The sequence below is a fragment of the Nipponia nippon genome, unplaced genomic scaffold, assembly GCF_047370975.1.
Source record: "Nipponia nippon isolate SJK-2023a ecotype South Korea unplaced genomic scaffold, ASM4737097v1 scaffold_4, whole genome shotgun sequence".
NCBI lineage: Eukaryota > Metazoa > Chordata > Aves > Pelecaniformes > Threskiornithidae > Nipponia > Nipponia nippon.
Genome location: NW_028262358.1, coordinates 90,221,923 through 90,238,446, shown reverse-complemented (window position 1 = coordinate 90,238,446; position 16,524 = coordinate 90,221,923). Strand labels below are relative to the sequence as shown.

The 16,524-nt window shown below is 39.9% G+C and overlaps 1 protein-coding gene across 7 annotated transcripts in view; it reads right to left on the bottom strand.

The window, feature by feature from the left end:
* Positions 1-16,524, bottom strand: part of PHIP (PHIP subunit of CUL4-Ring ligase complex) — a 115,998-nt gene that overhangs the window by 77,691 nt on the left and 21,783 nt on the right. For 4 of the 7 annotated variants that reach the window (XM_087777495.1, XM_087777496.1, XM_087777497.1 and 1 more), the window contains exons 7-9: positions 15,903-16,063; positions 4,854-5,075; positions 4,135-4,235 (exon numbers count right to left, since the gene is read on the bottom strand). In XM_087777495.1, the coding sequence (XP_087633621.1) occupies positions 4,135-4,235; positions 4,854-5,075; positions 15,903-16,063 (484 nt within the window). Of the gene's footprint in view, positions 1-4,134; positions 4,236-4,853; positions 5,076-8,138; positions 9,367-15,902; positions 16,064-16,524 lie in introns of those variants that run through there. The other 3 variants (XM_087777499.1, XM_087777500.1, XM_087777501.1) reach the window with 3 other exon arrangements.

Below are 16,524 nucleotides of genomic sequence, written 5' to 3'. Positions count from 1 at the left end.
ATCTCTTCATTGAAAGAAGAGGAGCATATAGGAGGCTCTGTAATACTGAGGAACATACATCCACACTAGTCACAAAAGCACGTGAACAAGGCTGATGGCTCTCCTTCAAGCAACATGAGAATCTTGTGGTCAGCCGTGCCAATGTCTGTGTTTCATCCTATTGCACCAAATCTACTGTAATGCGTCTTTTTGCAGTTTATCAAAACAGAGCTCTGTCACCAAGCATCTCCTGTCTGGGCCATATGTGTGACCTAGATACTGAACATGCCTCAAGTAACGAGGTTACCAAAAAACTGGGAGATCAACATGGGAAGCCTCTAATTTCAGAGATACTATTAATACTGCAGCAGAGCTGCTGGCAAAGCTGAATACAAGGATTTTTGCATTCTAAGAATGAAACAAAATAAACATTTGCAGAGATTAAAAAGACTAAATAGAAAACAGAACTGGAATAGGGCACTAGACATTAGAAGGCTGAAAGGATATCGAAGTCCCTTTTAATGGCAAATACTACAGTTTTCAAGGTAGTGAGTCTTCCAGTTCTTCATGATCTGTTGAAATATTTGCTCCATATTTTGATCTAATTTTAGAAATGGAGAATGAAGAACAATTTTGAGTTTCCTCATCTCCTGAAGAAGCTGACAGAGAAAGACTGCCTTCAGGGGGAATTCTTCCCAGGAGGGACTAGGTCCAATTTTCAGTTAAAGACAGGGAGTTGATCCAGTAGACTTAACCATCCAAGCTGAGTTCCGCTGAACAGTTTTCAGCACAGTTGAGAACAAAACTGGTTATTTTTAATTCGAGAGCACACTGAACACAGTAGTGTATCCAAATGCTGCCTTCCCTGTATTTTATGTAAAAGTTCAGCAAAGTACTGCTGGCACTGCCGATCATCCTGAAACTACGATCAACCACATGATCATCACGAGGCTGCCCAATAGCTCATAATCTTAACTCACTGCCAGATGATTCAAGTAGTGCCGAGTATAAAAAGCAGGGGGTGGGGTTGTTTTATTTTAGTTTGGGTTTCTGGGTTTTTTTTGAGCAGCTGAAATTTCAAGACTTCACCACTAGTCCTAATTGACAGCATTAGACAATTTCGTAACACACCTTCATCACTGATAGCAATTGCGTACTTGAAGGACAGGCTGCAGTCAAGCTCAGGAGGGGCATGAAATCAAGCTCTGACTTAAGCACGTGACAGCACCCTTCACCTGCACTACTCAGATCTTTCAGTCTTGCCTGAAAGCTCCCACTTCTCTTGCCTGGGGTGGGAGGGCCACTGGAACTGAGATACAGGGCTGCAAGCTCAGAACCTGAATAATTGTGGTAAGAGATCTTATTTCCTCTGCCAGCTTTCCTCCTTTTTAGAGACACTGAACAGAAGCAAGCCTGTATTTTTTTTACTATAGCAACAAAAGGAAGGACAAACTTTCCACCCCACCAGTTATTCTCTCTTCCAGATGGCCTACACATCATGTTTGTTAAAAAATAACCCCACAAAGGGCCTTATGAAAAAAATTAACAGGAATCTCTCTTTCCTTTGATGGTTTTACACCACTGGCTGGCACTCACTTTCCCCCAGCACATTAAATGAATGGATGTGGAGGGAACCTGCCATGTTTCCGCAATTCTGGAAGTGGATCCATATCTAAAGGTGTACAGAAGTGCGATCACCTCATTGAAAACTATGTGACAACCTACACCCGTTACTGAGACGCGTTGTCCATACAATGCAGCCTCCTTGTGAAACTCAGTTTCCTAGTATCACTTAATATGATTTACTGGAATAAACACAATCACAGTTCGAAAAATTTACAGTTTAGCAAATTAAGTAAAACTTCCTGTAACTAACAAATTCTCCTGAACTAGTATAATGTTCAATTCAGGAAGAGCTACATTAAGACTCTTCTGGGTGTCCAACTATTTTGATATCTTAAGTGACACACAGTTATATTCCAGCCCCAAAAGACATGACTGCTTCTCATTTAGACTTTACCGTATCTTTATCAAGTTTTAGCTTTGATCAAAAAGCATCAATTGACGTCAAATACATAACAGCTCTACTAAGTTCAAACAAAGATTTAAGACCAGTATCCTGCCTCCAAAGTAGCCAAAACTGGATGTGTAAGAGCAGAAAAAAAAATACAGTGATACCTTTTAATACCTTCATAAAATAAATAATATCCTGTGACAAGGAGTTTCATAGCTTAAGTGCATGTTTGGTAAAGAACCACCTCCTTCCAATTTGGAATTGGCTACCTGCACTTGATATCCTCTCATTAATTAATTACTCATTAATTGCCCTCCTCAAGACACTCATGACTGTACATGTCTCATCCTCATGCACCCGTCTTTTCCCAGACTGAAGAAACATAGCTTAAGGCATCCCTCTGTCTTCTCAAACACAATGGATAACATACTTACAGAACAGAAGCTAAGAATGTTACAAACTCCAGTCTCAAAATTTACTCCACACTCTGTAATTAAGCAACATGAATCACTGTCATGACTTGGGTTACCAGACCACTTCCTTGCTGTGCTGCACGAGACAGCTGAACTAATCTGTTTTCTCTATGCCACTGTCTGATCACATCTGCTGTGACTACTTACACATGAAAGCATTACTCAAAAATCTTTTATTCCTTTAATATTTGCCAAGTGCGTCTCACTGAAAATTTGTATTCTACATTTACATATCATCATGGATGGGAATTAGCTGAGAATCCCCTACCATAGCTGATGCCAGCTTTCTCACTCCCTAAGTTTTACCTCAAGACAAATCCCATCCAACTCCATGATTCATCCAAATATTCATGATTTCTAAACATTCACCTTCCAGTTCATACAGTATAACCCACTTAAGTCTCATGAATTCCCCTATTCTCTAATGACAGAATTTGCTTCAAAATTCAATTCTATAGAGTCACACTTTATTTAGGAAAAGGAGAAAAAAGAAAAAAAAGAAAAAAAGAGAAGCATGTTAGCTCAAAAGGTTTAAAAATCAGGTAGATTAAGATTTCATCTTGTCAACAAGAGCTCAGACTTAAGAGACCTTAACAATGTGGTGGCAACTCCTCCACTCACATATTAAAATAAGCGTGTAAGCTATCTCCTCCATAAGGAGGAAAGTGTTGACTACAGCGTGCAGGAGGCGGCAGAGGCTTAACAGCCTGAGAAGCAGCTTCATCTACAATATCAAAAAAGAGAGCCAAAATGCCCAGAGAACATCAAAATAGTTAAGGTCCAGAGAACTAGACAAGTGGCAAACCCACCTGTGCAAGCCCTGCGTAACCTTGGCATGCTGCAAGAGATTCTAACAGCAAATACCAAAACTACAAGAAATTGGAACCAACCTACCAGGAGAATATATCTGTTAGAACACATCCCACCCCAAAGCTAAATTACTAATGATTACTAGAACAACTATTTCCAATTTTGAGCTACAGGTGTCTTGTGATAAAGGACAAGAAGCAGCAAAAAGCATTTGAAAGCCACTGAACAAGTTAATTTCAAAAAACCTCTCTCTATTTGAGGGTCCTGACAACATTTTTAATATTTTACACTTTGAAGGCAGAAACTTCAGACTCAACTTCAGCCACCAATGCACAGCTGCCTAAGAATGCTGCCTCCTGCCATGTCACAGTAAACAGCAACTATGAAAAGGTAACAAATAAGGAAAGAACAAACATCGAAAATACCGCATCCTAATTTACATTACCTTCTCCTAAAAACCCCTGGATTTTCAAGTCTAAATTGCAATAATTTTATCAATATAAACTTAATTCTGTTTGGGATTAAGAGATTGAGAACAAAACCAAAAGTGCCAATTTTGACATCACATTAACAAAAATCATTAGACATTTTTTACTAAATTAACAGAGATATAGCAAAACTCGGTATATAGTTACTTGCTTCACTCCACAAAATCCTCAACAGTTAGTTATATTATCAACTCAGTCCTTAAAAGGTAAGCAAGCAAGCTATAGCTACATCAAAAATAGATTGCACCCAACAATCGCACAGTAAACCAGCCAGTGACAAGTTTTGTTTTAGTCAATTTTTTTCTCCAACATTTGTACAACATTCTTAGTTACAAAGAAAGAAATAGCAACAAATAAAATAGCAACTAACTTTATTTTAAGGGTGCCAGCATCCCACAGCCAAAAGCATATTGTTCCATCTGCCCCGGTTGAAGATAAGTATCTCTTTGAGCCACTGCACAGTGGAGAGAACTGGGGGAAGTGAGGGAAGAAAAAAGAAAAGGTCTCCTGTTAATCTGTTCCAGATGTGCTAATAAGTTCCTCAAGTCATTGACTTCTCACAAAAAAATTCATGTATCAAACCATACTTAAGGAAAAAACCACCCCAATAAATTGCAATGAACACCAAAGTAACACAATGCTTCTCAGAGTCACTCGTCCTTCAGAACAACCCTTCTGGGTTACTTGCCAAAGCACTCTGGGTTCTCCCTCCCCACAACCCAAGTTGTGCAACAGCATGCAATTCCAAACAGAAAACAAACCAAACTACTCAGCAGTGACTGCAGTTCTTACTCAATGTACCTGCACTCAGAATCACAGCCTGCAAAGGAATAATACTTCAAAACAGCACTGCCCATGTGCGTCATGCAATTTTTTTGAACAAGGATGATGTCTGGCATTTTTCAAGGGTCAGGCATTTTGACAATAAACACATGTTATTTCACAGTGTGTACCGTGGAAATTCCTTCTCACTTCACGGCTTAGTTGCCAGGCACGCATTTTTATTACATGGAACATTCTTGGGTGGTTCCTTTTTCAGTCAAACGATACATTTTATTGCTCAGGTGAGTTCACAAAGCAAAAACCTACCTGCAATGATGTTATAGATGCACTGTGGCCCTGCAGAACTGCTAAGGGTGCACAAGTTCGAAGGCACCAAACTCTGATCATTTTATCACAGCTTCCAGCAGCTATCATGGTGTTTTCATAGTTCACTGCCATATCAGATATTTCAGCTGCATGCCCTCTCAGGGTAGCCAACAATCTTCCATCATCTGTTGCCCAGATTTTTACAAGGCAATCATCTGATCCCTGGAAGTAAGGCAGAAATAATTTCAACCACAGCATTAGCTGTTTTGATGTCACAGTTAACTAACACAACAAACTAAACAACAGAACTAGTGGCATACATAGATAAATATTCCCTCACAGACTTTTAACAGTTTTCCACACTGCATTCAAAACACAACATCAGATTACATTAATTCTCAACAGTATATACAAAGCACTATGCATTTATAATACAGATCACAAATCCTACAGCAAGTTGGATTTACTCTTCAGCAAGACACTTTTTTTAGAACTCCAGCACAAACTGAAGAAGCTGTTGCAATACATTAAAATGAAAATTTACATTAAACATGAAAACGAATTATGAATTTGTACCGTGTTTGTCATTTAGCATTATACCCACTTACATTCCTTACCTTACTAGTCTCATCTTCATGCCCTATCAGCATTAGTAGTATACTGACCACAGTAAGAGTGAGGTAAGGAGCCTGTATGAACAGCTATTCCATCGTGTCGAAGTACTATAAATCTGCTTTGATATTCACATTAAAAAACACCGAAATAACCACTCTTTCTAAACAAACTTCAGGGGCTTCATCTACCTATTCGTACTTAACTTACATTTTGCTGGTCTTCCCACATCACTGTAACAGCTGCTTGCCTATATACAACAAATTCAAGGCCCTAGAAAAAATTTCAGAACTCAGCCCTTCATTTTTCATTGCATTCCTGCACCTCCTTGGAAGTTTGAATACCTTTGCACCTCGCTCAACACAATGACATTTCAGCATTGCACAGAGACACTGACAGAGACTTGCTGTATACATTTCATTCATTTGCTTAGGTTCAGAAGCAACACAAAGCTGGGTGTTGGGTTTTAACAACTGGAGCACTGATCTGCTACTGGACACAGACAGGTGCCGCAGCAACTTACAATGTGACACCATCGTTATAAAATTTCACCTGCGTTTTTCCTCCTCCATCTACTTACAGTGCCTCTGCACAAGTTTAGCTAGTATTTATTCTTTAAAGAAGTCACAAGGCAGGGCAATGCTATCATCCACCTTTTTTATAAAAGGTATCCAAAGTACAGGGACCAATGGCTGAGGGAGCTGGGGTTGTTTAGTCTGGAGAAAAGGAGGCTGAGGGGAGACCTTATCACTCTCTACAGCTACCTGAAAGGAGGTTGTAGCGAGGTAGGGGTCGGTCTCTTCTCCCAAGTAACAAGAGGAAATGGCCTCAAGCTGCGCCAGGGGAGGTTTAGATTGGATATTAGGAAAAATTTCTTCACCAAAAGGGCAGTCAGACACTGGAACAGGCTTCCCAGGGAAGCGGTTGAGTCCCCGTCCCTGGAGGTATTTAAAAGACAGGTAGATATGGCGCTTAGGGTTTAGCGGTGGACTTGGCAGTGTTAGGTTAACAGTTGGACTCGATGATCTTAAGGGTCTTTTCCAACCTTAATGATTCTATGATTTTTAAAAGACTGGTAAGCATTCAGTGAACATAAACATCCAATGACAAAAAGTCTCAAAAAATTTTTAGAGGCTACTGATACCATTTTCAACATTACAGCTTTTGTAAGCAGGTAAATGACATTTTCCTTATTTAGTACACTCTTTTGTCTACATTCACATTTACTATAGAAATCCCACACTACCATGGCTCAATTTAGCTGCTCTTCTGGACAGCTCAGTCCCAGGACACCAACACCCAACTTGGGAATTTCTCACTACATGTAAAGTAGAGCCGTCCCACTGGAGAGCCAGGCAAACACTCCAGGAAACACTTTCAAAAGGAACCCAGGTACATCCTGCAGTTATTGGAATGCATAAAAGCATTTGGAAAGCTTTTTTTTTTCCTTTTTAAAATAAATACTAACTAGCCTGTTTACATTACGTTAATGCTGATGAACAGACAATTTATTTCCCCTTCTTTCCTTAATTTTTTTTACATAGTTACTATAAAAAAAAAATCAGTTCTCTACTTGAAAACATAGCTAAATTTTACTCATTACATTAGTTCAGATTCAAAACTAGTATCTGGGAGAAGGAGGGGAATAGCATACCTGCAGTTACCTAACAATTATACACCCATTCTCATTTGTAGCAATACTCTGCAAACCAGGCAACCAGGCAAACCAGGCAACTTCCTCAGGCTTACTTTTCTAGTGAACAAAATGTTGGAGTTTGTAAGTGTTGGCTGACAGGCAGTCACCCACAGCAGTTTCTCTCTTCCTGTTTTATTTACATCAATTCAGATGAGACACATCTCTCTTAACACAGAAAGATAAAACTATAGTCCCAGTTTTTAAAACAGTAAAAAGAAAGCTGATTGTATTTAGGTACACTGAGAGAGCACATTTTTCTACAGATCACAAATACAAGTTGCTTCTCCACAGAAGGTCTTTATCTCTAACATCAGCAAAAAGGCTACTTTGGAGCATTAGCGATATTTTAACCCAGCAGAATGTTTTGCAGGGGGACTCCAGATACGCAAAATCAAGATAAAACTTCACTGTATATTTGATTTCTGGACTGCCTTGGTAGGTAATTTTGATTTACCAGCTGCCATGCTTCTACTTTTCCTTACGTGAGCATGACTTTTTTTTTCTTCCCAACTTTTCAACAGGTGCACTCATGAATGCAGAGATGCGGGCAAGACAACTTCTCCCCTACCTCTGTCCTAGTCATTTTTGGCATAAACTTCTGAGCCTCCAGTTAAGGTTGACAAACAAATTCTGCATCACTGCATATTCATTTTAAACTAGTACTTTTACTAAGAAAAGGTCCCTCTTCCCTCAAACAGAAAAGTACGATTCGAGATTTCAGATTTCTCTTTGGTCCTCCAAGGACGTGGAGGCTGAGCAGCAATCAGCATTACAGAAGAACAGCGCTCTGAACATTTGACCTCAACACTCAACCAAGGAGTGCTTCCTTGTGCAGTCTTGGTTAGTTACTGCAAGTAACGGCCAGTTTCTACTTCTAAAAACTTTGTCGTAAGAGGGACTGTTGCAGGGACGTGTGCATTTGACAAAGGAGGTAATAAGGGAAGGTTGTTAATAAAATATCTACTACTGTCCCTCACCCAACTTAGTCATTTCAGCATAGAAGGCTATCAAGTTCGACAGGAATGATTTCTGCTTCATAGATCTATGCCGATCACCTTCTTGTTGTTAATATGTTTGGAAATGGCTTTCAGGAGGATTTGCTCCATCACTTTCTCAGGTGATTGAGATGAAGATGAGTGGTCTGTAGTTCCCTGGAACAATCTTAAAGACAGGAGTGACATTTGCTCTCTTCCAGTCCTCAGGAACCTCTCCTGATCATCACGGCCTTTCAAAGATAACCAAGAACGGCCTCACAATGACATTGGCCAGTGCCCTCAGCACTTGCCTGTGTCTCCCATCAGGTCCCATGGATTTGTGTATGGCCAGTCCATTTAAACATTCCCTAGCCTGATCCTCCTCCGTCAAGGAGGAGTCTTCCTTGCTCTGGACTTTCCCTCTGGTCTCACGGACTCGGGATTCCTGAAGACAAGTCTTACCACTAAAGACTGAGGCAAAGAAGACAGTCAAACACCTCGTCTTTTTCCATATCCTCCGTCACCAGGTCTCCTGCCTCATTCCTCAGCAGGCCCACATCTTCCACAGTCTTCCCTTTGCTGCTGATATACTTGAAGAAGCCATTCTTGTTGCTCTTCACCTCCCTTGTCAGATTCAACTCAAGGCTGCCTTCAGCTTTCCTAACCCCATCATAGAACCTTCAGAGAGTGGCTCCGTATTTCTCCCAAGTCATCTGTCCCTGCTTCCACCTCTTGCACGCTTCCTTTTTGTGTTTGAGTTTTGTCAGGAGCTCTCTGGTCATCCATGCAGGCCTCCTGCCACCTTTGCTTGCCTTCCTGCACATCAGGATGGACCATCCTTCAGTCTGGAAGAGACGATCCTTAAAACACAGCCAGCTCTCCTGGATCCATCCTCTCTCCCCTGGACCACATCCCACAGGATTCTTCCAAGCAGGCCCCCAGACAGGTTAAAGTCTGCTCCTCTGAAGTCCAGGGTTGTGATCCTGCTTTTGCCTTGTTCCCTCCTCACAGGATCCTGAACTCCATGACCTCATGGTCACTGCAGCCATGGCTGCCCCTGACCTTCACAACCCCATGCAGTTCTTCACTGTTTGTAACTATCAGATCCAGCAGAGCATCTTGTTGTCAGCTCCCCAATGACCTGTGCCAGGAAGCTGTCATCAGTGCACTACTGCAGAAACTTCCTGGATTGCCTGCCTGCTGCTGTGCTTCCCCTCTAGCAGGTACCAGGGTGGTTCAAGTCTGCCAGGGGGACTAGCCAGGTGAGGCTTCTTCTAGTTGCCTGAAGAAGGCTTCATCTTCTTCTTCCTGATCAGGCAGCCTGTAGAAGACACCCACCCCAGTGTCACCCACATTAGTCTGCCCTTTAACCCTCACCCATGAGCTCTCAGCTGGCTCATCACCTGTCCCCAAGCAGAGCTCCACGCATTCTTGCTATTCTCTCACATAAAGGGCAACCCCCACTCCTTGCCATCCAGGCCTGCACCTCCTGAAGAGCCTGTATCCATCCACAGCAGCACCGCAGTCCTGTAAGCTACCCAACCCCACCCCACCTCTTTGGTCCCTGTGAGACTATAGCCCTGCAACTACACACAGAATTCCAATTCCTGCTGCCTTTCTCCATAGCGAATGCATTAGTGTACAAGCACTTCAGATGGGCACCTACTCAGGCTGATTTCTCAAAGCGTGAAAGCTGTCCCTATAATGCACTTCTCGATCTGTGTGCATACACTTGGGGTGAGCCCCCTTCAGCCCTTTTTGAAGACAGGAGAAACCCTGAAAACAACATCACCCCACATTCTTTGCTTACCCACCTGGTCTACCACTTCCTCACGTGATTGTGGCTTGTTGTCTCCCTCACACATCTTTCCTACTCTAGCACTCTCCTCACCAGGTTGGCCACGCTGTTGAGAAAGATGCTTTTGCCCTATATCTGCCTCTTATTCCCCTTTTCACATCCCTCAGTATCCGTAACAAAAAGCTTCCCCTCCTCTGCACGCTTTCAGCTCCTCCCCAAGTTAGAAATCACCAAAGCCTTGATAAAGTTGTTCTAATGAGAAGTTACTCTGTTAATGAAGTTGTAACAGGATCCAAAGAAAAAAAAGTACCCCATAGATAAAACTGCACAATAATCAAACCACCCTTTTGCTTTTACACGGCAAGTTCTATACCTCAAGCATGCTAGAGCAGCTTACTAACAGGCATCATTTTCCAAAACACTGGACAGTGCCACAATTCCTTTCTGAGCATTAATCTTCAATTTTTACAATATCCTCAGGGTGTTATAATTAAAAAAAAAAATCAGAGCAGCCTAGCAGCAAGTACAACACAAATTCTGTAATTTCTCTTCATTTCATCTAAGCAAGGACTTTGGTAGTCATTTTAACTACAACACAGCAACGTAAGTATAGATTAATCCAATTATTTGGCATGAACCTCGAAAGTCCTTCTTGAATCACCTCAGAACGTCTTCAAATTGTATCCTCACGAACTGTAACAAGCATTTGCAGTCTTTGCTCTTTGCCCCATCATGTTAGACTGTATGAATATGAAAACCAAGTGCTCAATACTCTAACTTCTGTATTAAACCCTTGAAATGACCATTTTCTTCTAGATCACTGACTTTTTTTGATTTGGACCCATTGAACTGAGACTCAATAAATGAACCTACTATGCATCTTATTCTACCTTCATTGCTACATTTAGCTCAGCTCAAATACTTGTATGAAAAGAAAGTAAACCACTTTCAGGAATAGGTTTTAAATAATAGGTGTAACTTGGGACTTCCCACTAAGATGCTCACCTACACAGAACTTCTAGAAGAACTAAGAAGATTGCAGGATCTCTTAAATTTAGTCGTTTAACTGCATTTAAATGTAGTTGTTAGCATATAATGCTCTTGAAAAGGCTCTAAATCTTACTCATATCAAATACCTTGAAAGAGACACACAGTGCTAATTGTAAAAAAAAAAAAAAAGTTTATATTATTAGCTCAGTCACAGAATTTTTTTGACAATTGTATACACACAGGCTAATTTCATGTATAGCCTGATTTATTCACTTTTACTAAGTGAATTTTTTTTTTTTTACTGAGAAGCTAAAGAGAAGGAAAAAGAAAGAAGAAAGAAGTTGCTAAACAAGCTCAGTAATGCACACTTCCAAACAAATTCCAATGAACAAGTTAACACGGGTTTACAACAGAACTAGCAAACTTGCTGTTTAGGGCTTTATAAGCAGTTTAGAGAAAAAAGGGCCCCTTTTTTTCTCTAAACTTAGCTTATAAAGCTCTAAGCAGATTCAGTTTTAATCCCTTTGCTTCCTTACAACAAACATACGAGCACTCTATAAAGCGCTCAGATTTGTAGGTTCTTTTCCCCATGTTACTCTAAGTTTCCATAACTGTTCCTGTGTTTCTAGATTCAAATTTGCACTTCCATATATAAAACCTCAAGAAGTTTCAAACTCTACACCTACTTGATGCAATCATTATCTGAAAAATAGTATCAGCTCATTCTGTTCTACTGTTATCATGATGTCAGACTTAGGAGTATGAAGAAACTTGTGTATTCTTCTCAAAAGTGCAGTCGCCACCAAAAAACCCCCAGGAAGCAGAGGAGACAAAAAGGGTATGCGTATGTGTAAAAATGATGCTTACAAGTAATAGCCTCACCACTCAAAAGAGAGACCTGAAAGCAGAAGAAGGGAATAGGGAACTCAAAACTTCCAAAACATGATAGGGGGTGGAAATCACTCACATGTGGATTAATCTCTTTCTCAAAGCAGTACATGCATGAGAATTGAACCAAGCCATTAATATTAATTGCATCACAGTCTAGAAATCTCAAAGCACTGGTCCTGTTTTTCTTGGAGCTGCACAAATTTTAAAAAAATAATAATCTGTCTACAGGACTATACATATTACATAAAACATGCTTCTACAATTCTCACATTGTACAGATCGATATTATGAATAAGCTACTGACTTTACAGTAAGCTTACAGCCTGCAGTCATTTTACTGGATGAACAGATGGGGGGGGGGGGGGGGGGGGGGGGGGAATGGACAACCAATAAACCAAACCCCGAGACCCCTAAAATGCTGCCTACAGAATGTAACTGATAGAGAGCAACCTGCACATAGACAACTTAAAGGTGTAAAATCATCAGCAAGAAAAAAAAAGCTAGTTCTGGGCCCTAATGCCACCTGGAGGATCCTCAGAGGGCTACTTAATAACAGCAAACCAAGGAAAGATCAGCATAAAACCAGCTGGCTATAGTATAGCTAGGGAGGCATGTGCTGTACATCTCCATTGCAGAGGAGAATTAAACTACCGTTAGCAAGTCTCAACAAGAAAAAAGGAAAACAAAAATAAGGGGGGGGGGGGGGGGAAGGAAAGGAAAAGAAAAAAAGACTAAGGTAAAATTGTAAATTCTGTAGCATCTTGACAAGATAACAATATTAGAGTTCAAATAAATTCATGAGATTCTGCGTGAACTGAATGGGACAGTTCACAACTCTTAAAATACTGTTGCAGTTGTAATAGCAAGGGCATTGGCTTACACCACAGCTCATGTTTCCAAGGTTATGTCTACAACTCCTAGAAATTATGTGCCTATTAAAAGGCATTTGTCAAAAGTGAATCCTAGAACAAGTTCAGCACCAAGAGAACTGATGACAGCATTGCCAAGGTATGGAGTAAAACTGGTTCACTTTCCTCCCATTACAGAGACTTGTGGGCTGAAGTGAAACTGCCAAGAAACGTACAATTTAATCTTGGGTTGGAAACCTTATGCAGACTATTACACAACACTGTTTATTATTCCCTAGAAAGAGTAATCTCAGAGGAGACAGGAAGATAAAGGTGAGGAAAAAGGAGATGGCCATCCTTCTTTGCAGTCAGAAAGTTTAGTGCAGGAACCAGAAAAGACAATGCCTGTTTCTATTACTCTACGTGGGCTCTGCAAGTCACACTTTTCAAGAGATCCAGAATACAGCCTCAGAAATAATTAGGTTTTCTTCACTGATGGCTGATAGGTCTTTCAGTTGTCTTTCCAAGTAAAGAGTATACCTTAATTGCAGTTAATTAAAAAAAAAAAAAAAAAAACCAAAACACCCCACCACCTAAATTACCAAGACAATACCATTTGTATATTAAGAACACTTTTGTATATTCAGGGAAAAAAAAAAAAACACAAACAGGTAAGAGGTTGATCTTCAGAAATCTCTTGTGAATTCCATAAGAGAATATAAATAGAAACAGTCATTGCATGACCTACTAGCTAGTAGGGAAACTGTACAATGTCCTCTTTTCACTGCCTTTAGGCAAACGAAGAGCATCTCCTTCCTAGCAAAGATAACATCTCCCAGAAGAGTATGACTCAAAAATGTGCTGAGATCACTTTCTTCTCCTTTTAATTTGAAGCAGAACATTAACAGAACTTGAATTTAGAGGCTTTCAATCCTTCAGAGGTCAGGAAAAAAAGAAAACAGTTATGATGCATCTTCTAGAACCAATTATAAATCTAAAACAACCTCTTATCCACCTAATGTCACAATAAATGCTGGAGGTTGTAGAGTAACAATGTAGAGCAAGAACAATTCCCTACTGATGCATGCAAATTCACATACTGGCAACAAACCTGTCTGGAATGAAGTCTGCCTTACTTTTGTTTATAAATTCCTAGTTCTACTTACTACACTAGAGCCTTTAGAAATTGTAGTGGTCTAGATTGAAAAGAATTGGCACCATTTCATTATATAGATGCAGTTACAACAAGATAGTTCATGACTGTTAATCCACTGACTACATCACGCCAGCTACAGCAACTTCGATTTTACTGGAATGTGGAATACAACCCATTGGTTTTCCATTTGCCAACAACCACTTAAAAATCTACACAAAACACACTGGATTTACCTGAAAACGCTGAGGTAAGAAGTTCTGTCCCAGGCCCTCCAAAATGAAAATTCACCAGCCACAATTAATTTCTATGGACACTTTATTTAACACTAAATTGAAGACTGATGATCTAAACTGGGACCTTTTTCAAGCAGTCATAGCAGGACGCCAGCTTATCTGTCAGCAAAGGACTGCCAGCAAAGCTCTGGGGTTGCAGAGGCAGTATTTCTCCCCCCATTTTATTTCAGGTTCTTCCACCTTTCTTTTGGAAACAAACTGCTGTTAGAGTCAAGAGAATTCTCTCTCTTTAACCACTTTTAAATCAGACTGCAAAAAGCAAGGGAAGGTGCAACAAGGAATGATGACTGCAGATGCACCCAAGAGCAAGCTCAGTGTATCTCTGGAAGAGGAAAGATTTTAGGAACATGGGAAAATTTTAAGAAAATGAAGAATCAGAAGACCTTAACAAGAAGTTTTATGCGCTTCATCTAGGAAGCACAAACACAAGTTTTTATTTAGAGGTTAGCAAGGTGAGCATAGGAGATTTTTATACTTGGTACACATAAAATCTCTAATCCATTCTGCCATGTCACATATAAAATAAACCCACAACAAAGAGCCCTTTTCCCGATAGGTTAACCACACATAAACCCCAGGACATAAAAATGTAATGGCTATGACTGGTGAGGGACTTAGCTTGCCAATGAAAGCTAAAGAAATATGAAAAAAGTCTCTGCTATGCCTGAAGTAACAAGTGAACAAATAAACAGAAGTCTGTTCAAAACACTGTAAGCGTCCCATCCCTGCAACCACACACATCCCTCCATGCAACAAAGCAAAATGTATGTGGGCGAAAGGGCGAATTATATTTACAGCCTCCTTGAAAGAATTTTAGAAGTTAGGACTGCGATACATGAAGTAGAACTGAACCGTACTTCCACCTGCATTGTCCGAGTTATCTGCCATGAGGTTAGAAAGGACACAATCAAGCTCCTGGATCCACAAAGATATCAATTACATCCAGTGTTTGTGGGAAGGCAATAAACACAGCCAAAGTGTCCCAGACTCATGCAAGGTGTGTACTTACGAGATCTTTGGTTCTACTAAAATTGACTATTTACCAAGAAATCCAAATTACACTCACGCCTATCTGTTTTTATAATTCCCATTCCTTGGGAAACTTGTAATTTCAGTACTGATTTCAGACATCTGTCCAATATTTTTTTTTTAAATAACAACAAAAAAATGAAACTTGTTAAAAAATACTAGTACTGGTAAAAAAAGAAGTTCCTGGGATCTCATAAAGACAGTTCCTTGTGAACCAACATTTGTTACAACACAACATGTGAATTTTCAGCTTCCTAGTTTCCATCAACATGCTGCACCAAATCTAAGTGTATCACCAGACTTTTAAACTCAATAGTCATGCTTTAAATGTAACAAAAGTTATAGAAAAGAGTCAAAATAATCTTTAGATACATACTGATTGTCCTCTCTGACTTCCTAATCAAATTCTGTGGTGGTGGTGGTCCATTATCTTGCTTATGTTTTTGCTAGAGATTACAAGTCCAGAGGACAGAATCTACATAGGGTAATTCCTTTCCACTGAAAATAACCCCAGTTTTCTGACTGAACTACACAGATCAGCAATCATCATCACATCTAGCTTTAAGACATGTATGCCAAAATTATCTTAACATGCAAACCGGCATGGTTATTAAAGAGCATATACAAGACTAACAGTAGTACAGCATTTATCTGCTCTTGATACACAACATCAGTATATTTAGTTTTTGGAAAAAATCACGTGACATGTTATCTGTACTTTAAAAAAAAAAAAATCTACAAAAACAAAGATTTTGTACTTACAGTAAATATTCGCCTGCCAGTCCGATCAAAAGTTACACAGTACACGGAAGATAAGTGTCCTAAAATTCGTTTGTGCATCTTCATATGTTGATAGACTGCAGTTGGAACAAGGCGTTCAAGTCTGTATTTTCCATTTAGTTTTCTTGAAAACAGGGTATCCACTACCAAATAGGTAAAGAAAAAAGAAGAGACAGCGTTTATATTGGGTTCATAAACTAAAATACTTCTCCAGAATGGAAAGTTTATTTCAACACTGGACCACTTGCTGTATGAACAGCTTACTATAGTAATTCTCTCATTTTGCCAGTTAGGGAAAAATACACCGAAAAGTAGCCTACGATACAAATGCGCAAAAAAGTACCAAACTGCAAGGCAGAACACAAAGATGCAATACAACTTTCAACTTTGAGTGCCCAAACGTATGCTTCTCACTTTATACCTAGTGTGAGAAATTCAGGACGACTGAGGCAACTTCCATGGAGGAGTAAACTACTTCAAATTTAACAAGCATAAGAGCTTCCACATAGCTATTAACTGAAGATTAGCAAACTCCAAGGCAACCTGTTTTTTGAGGTCTACACAATCAGACATTTATCCACCACTTGCAAGACAATAAATTTAT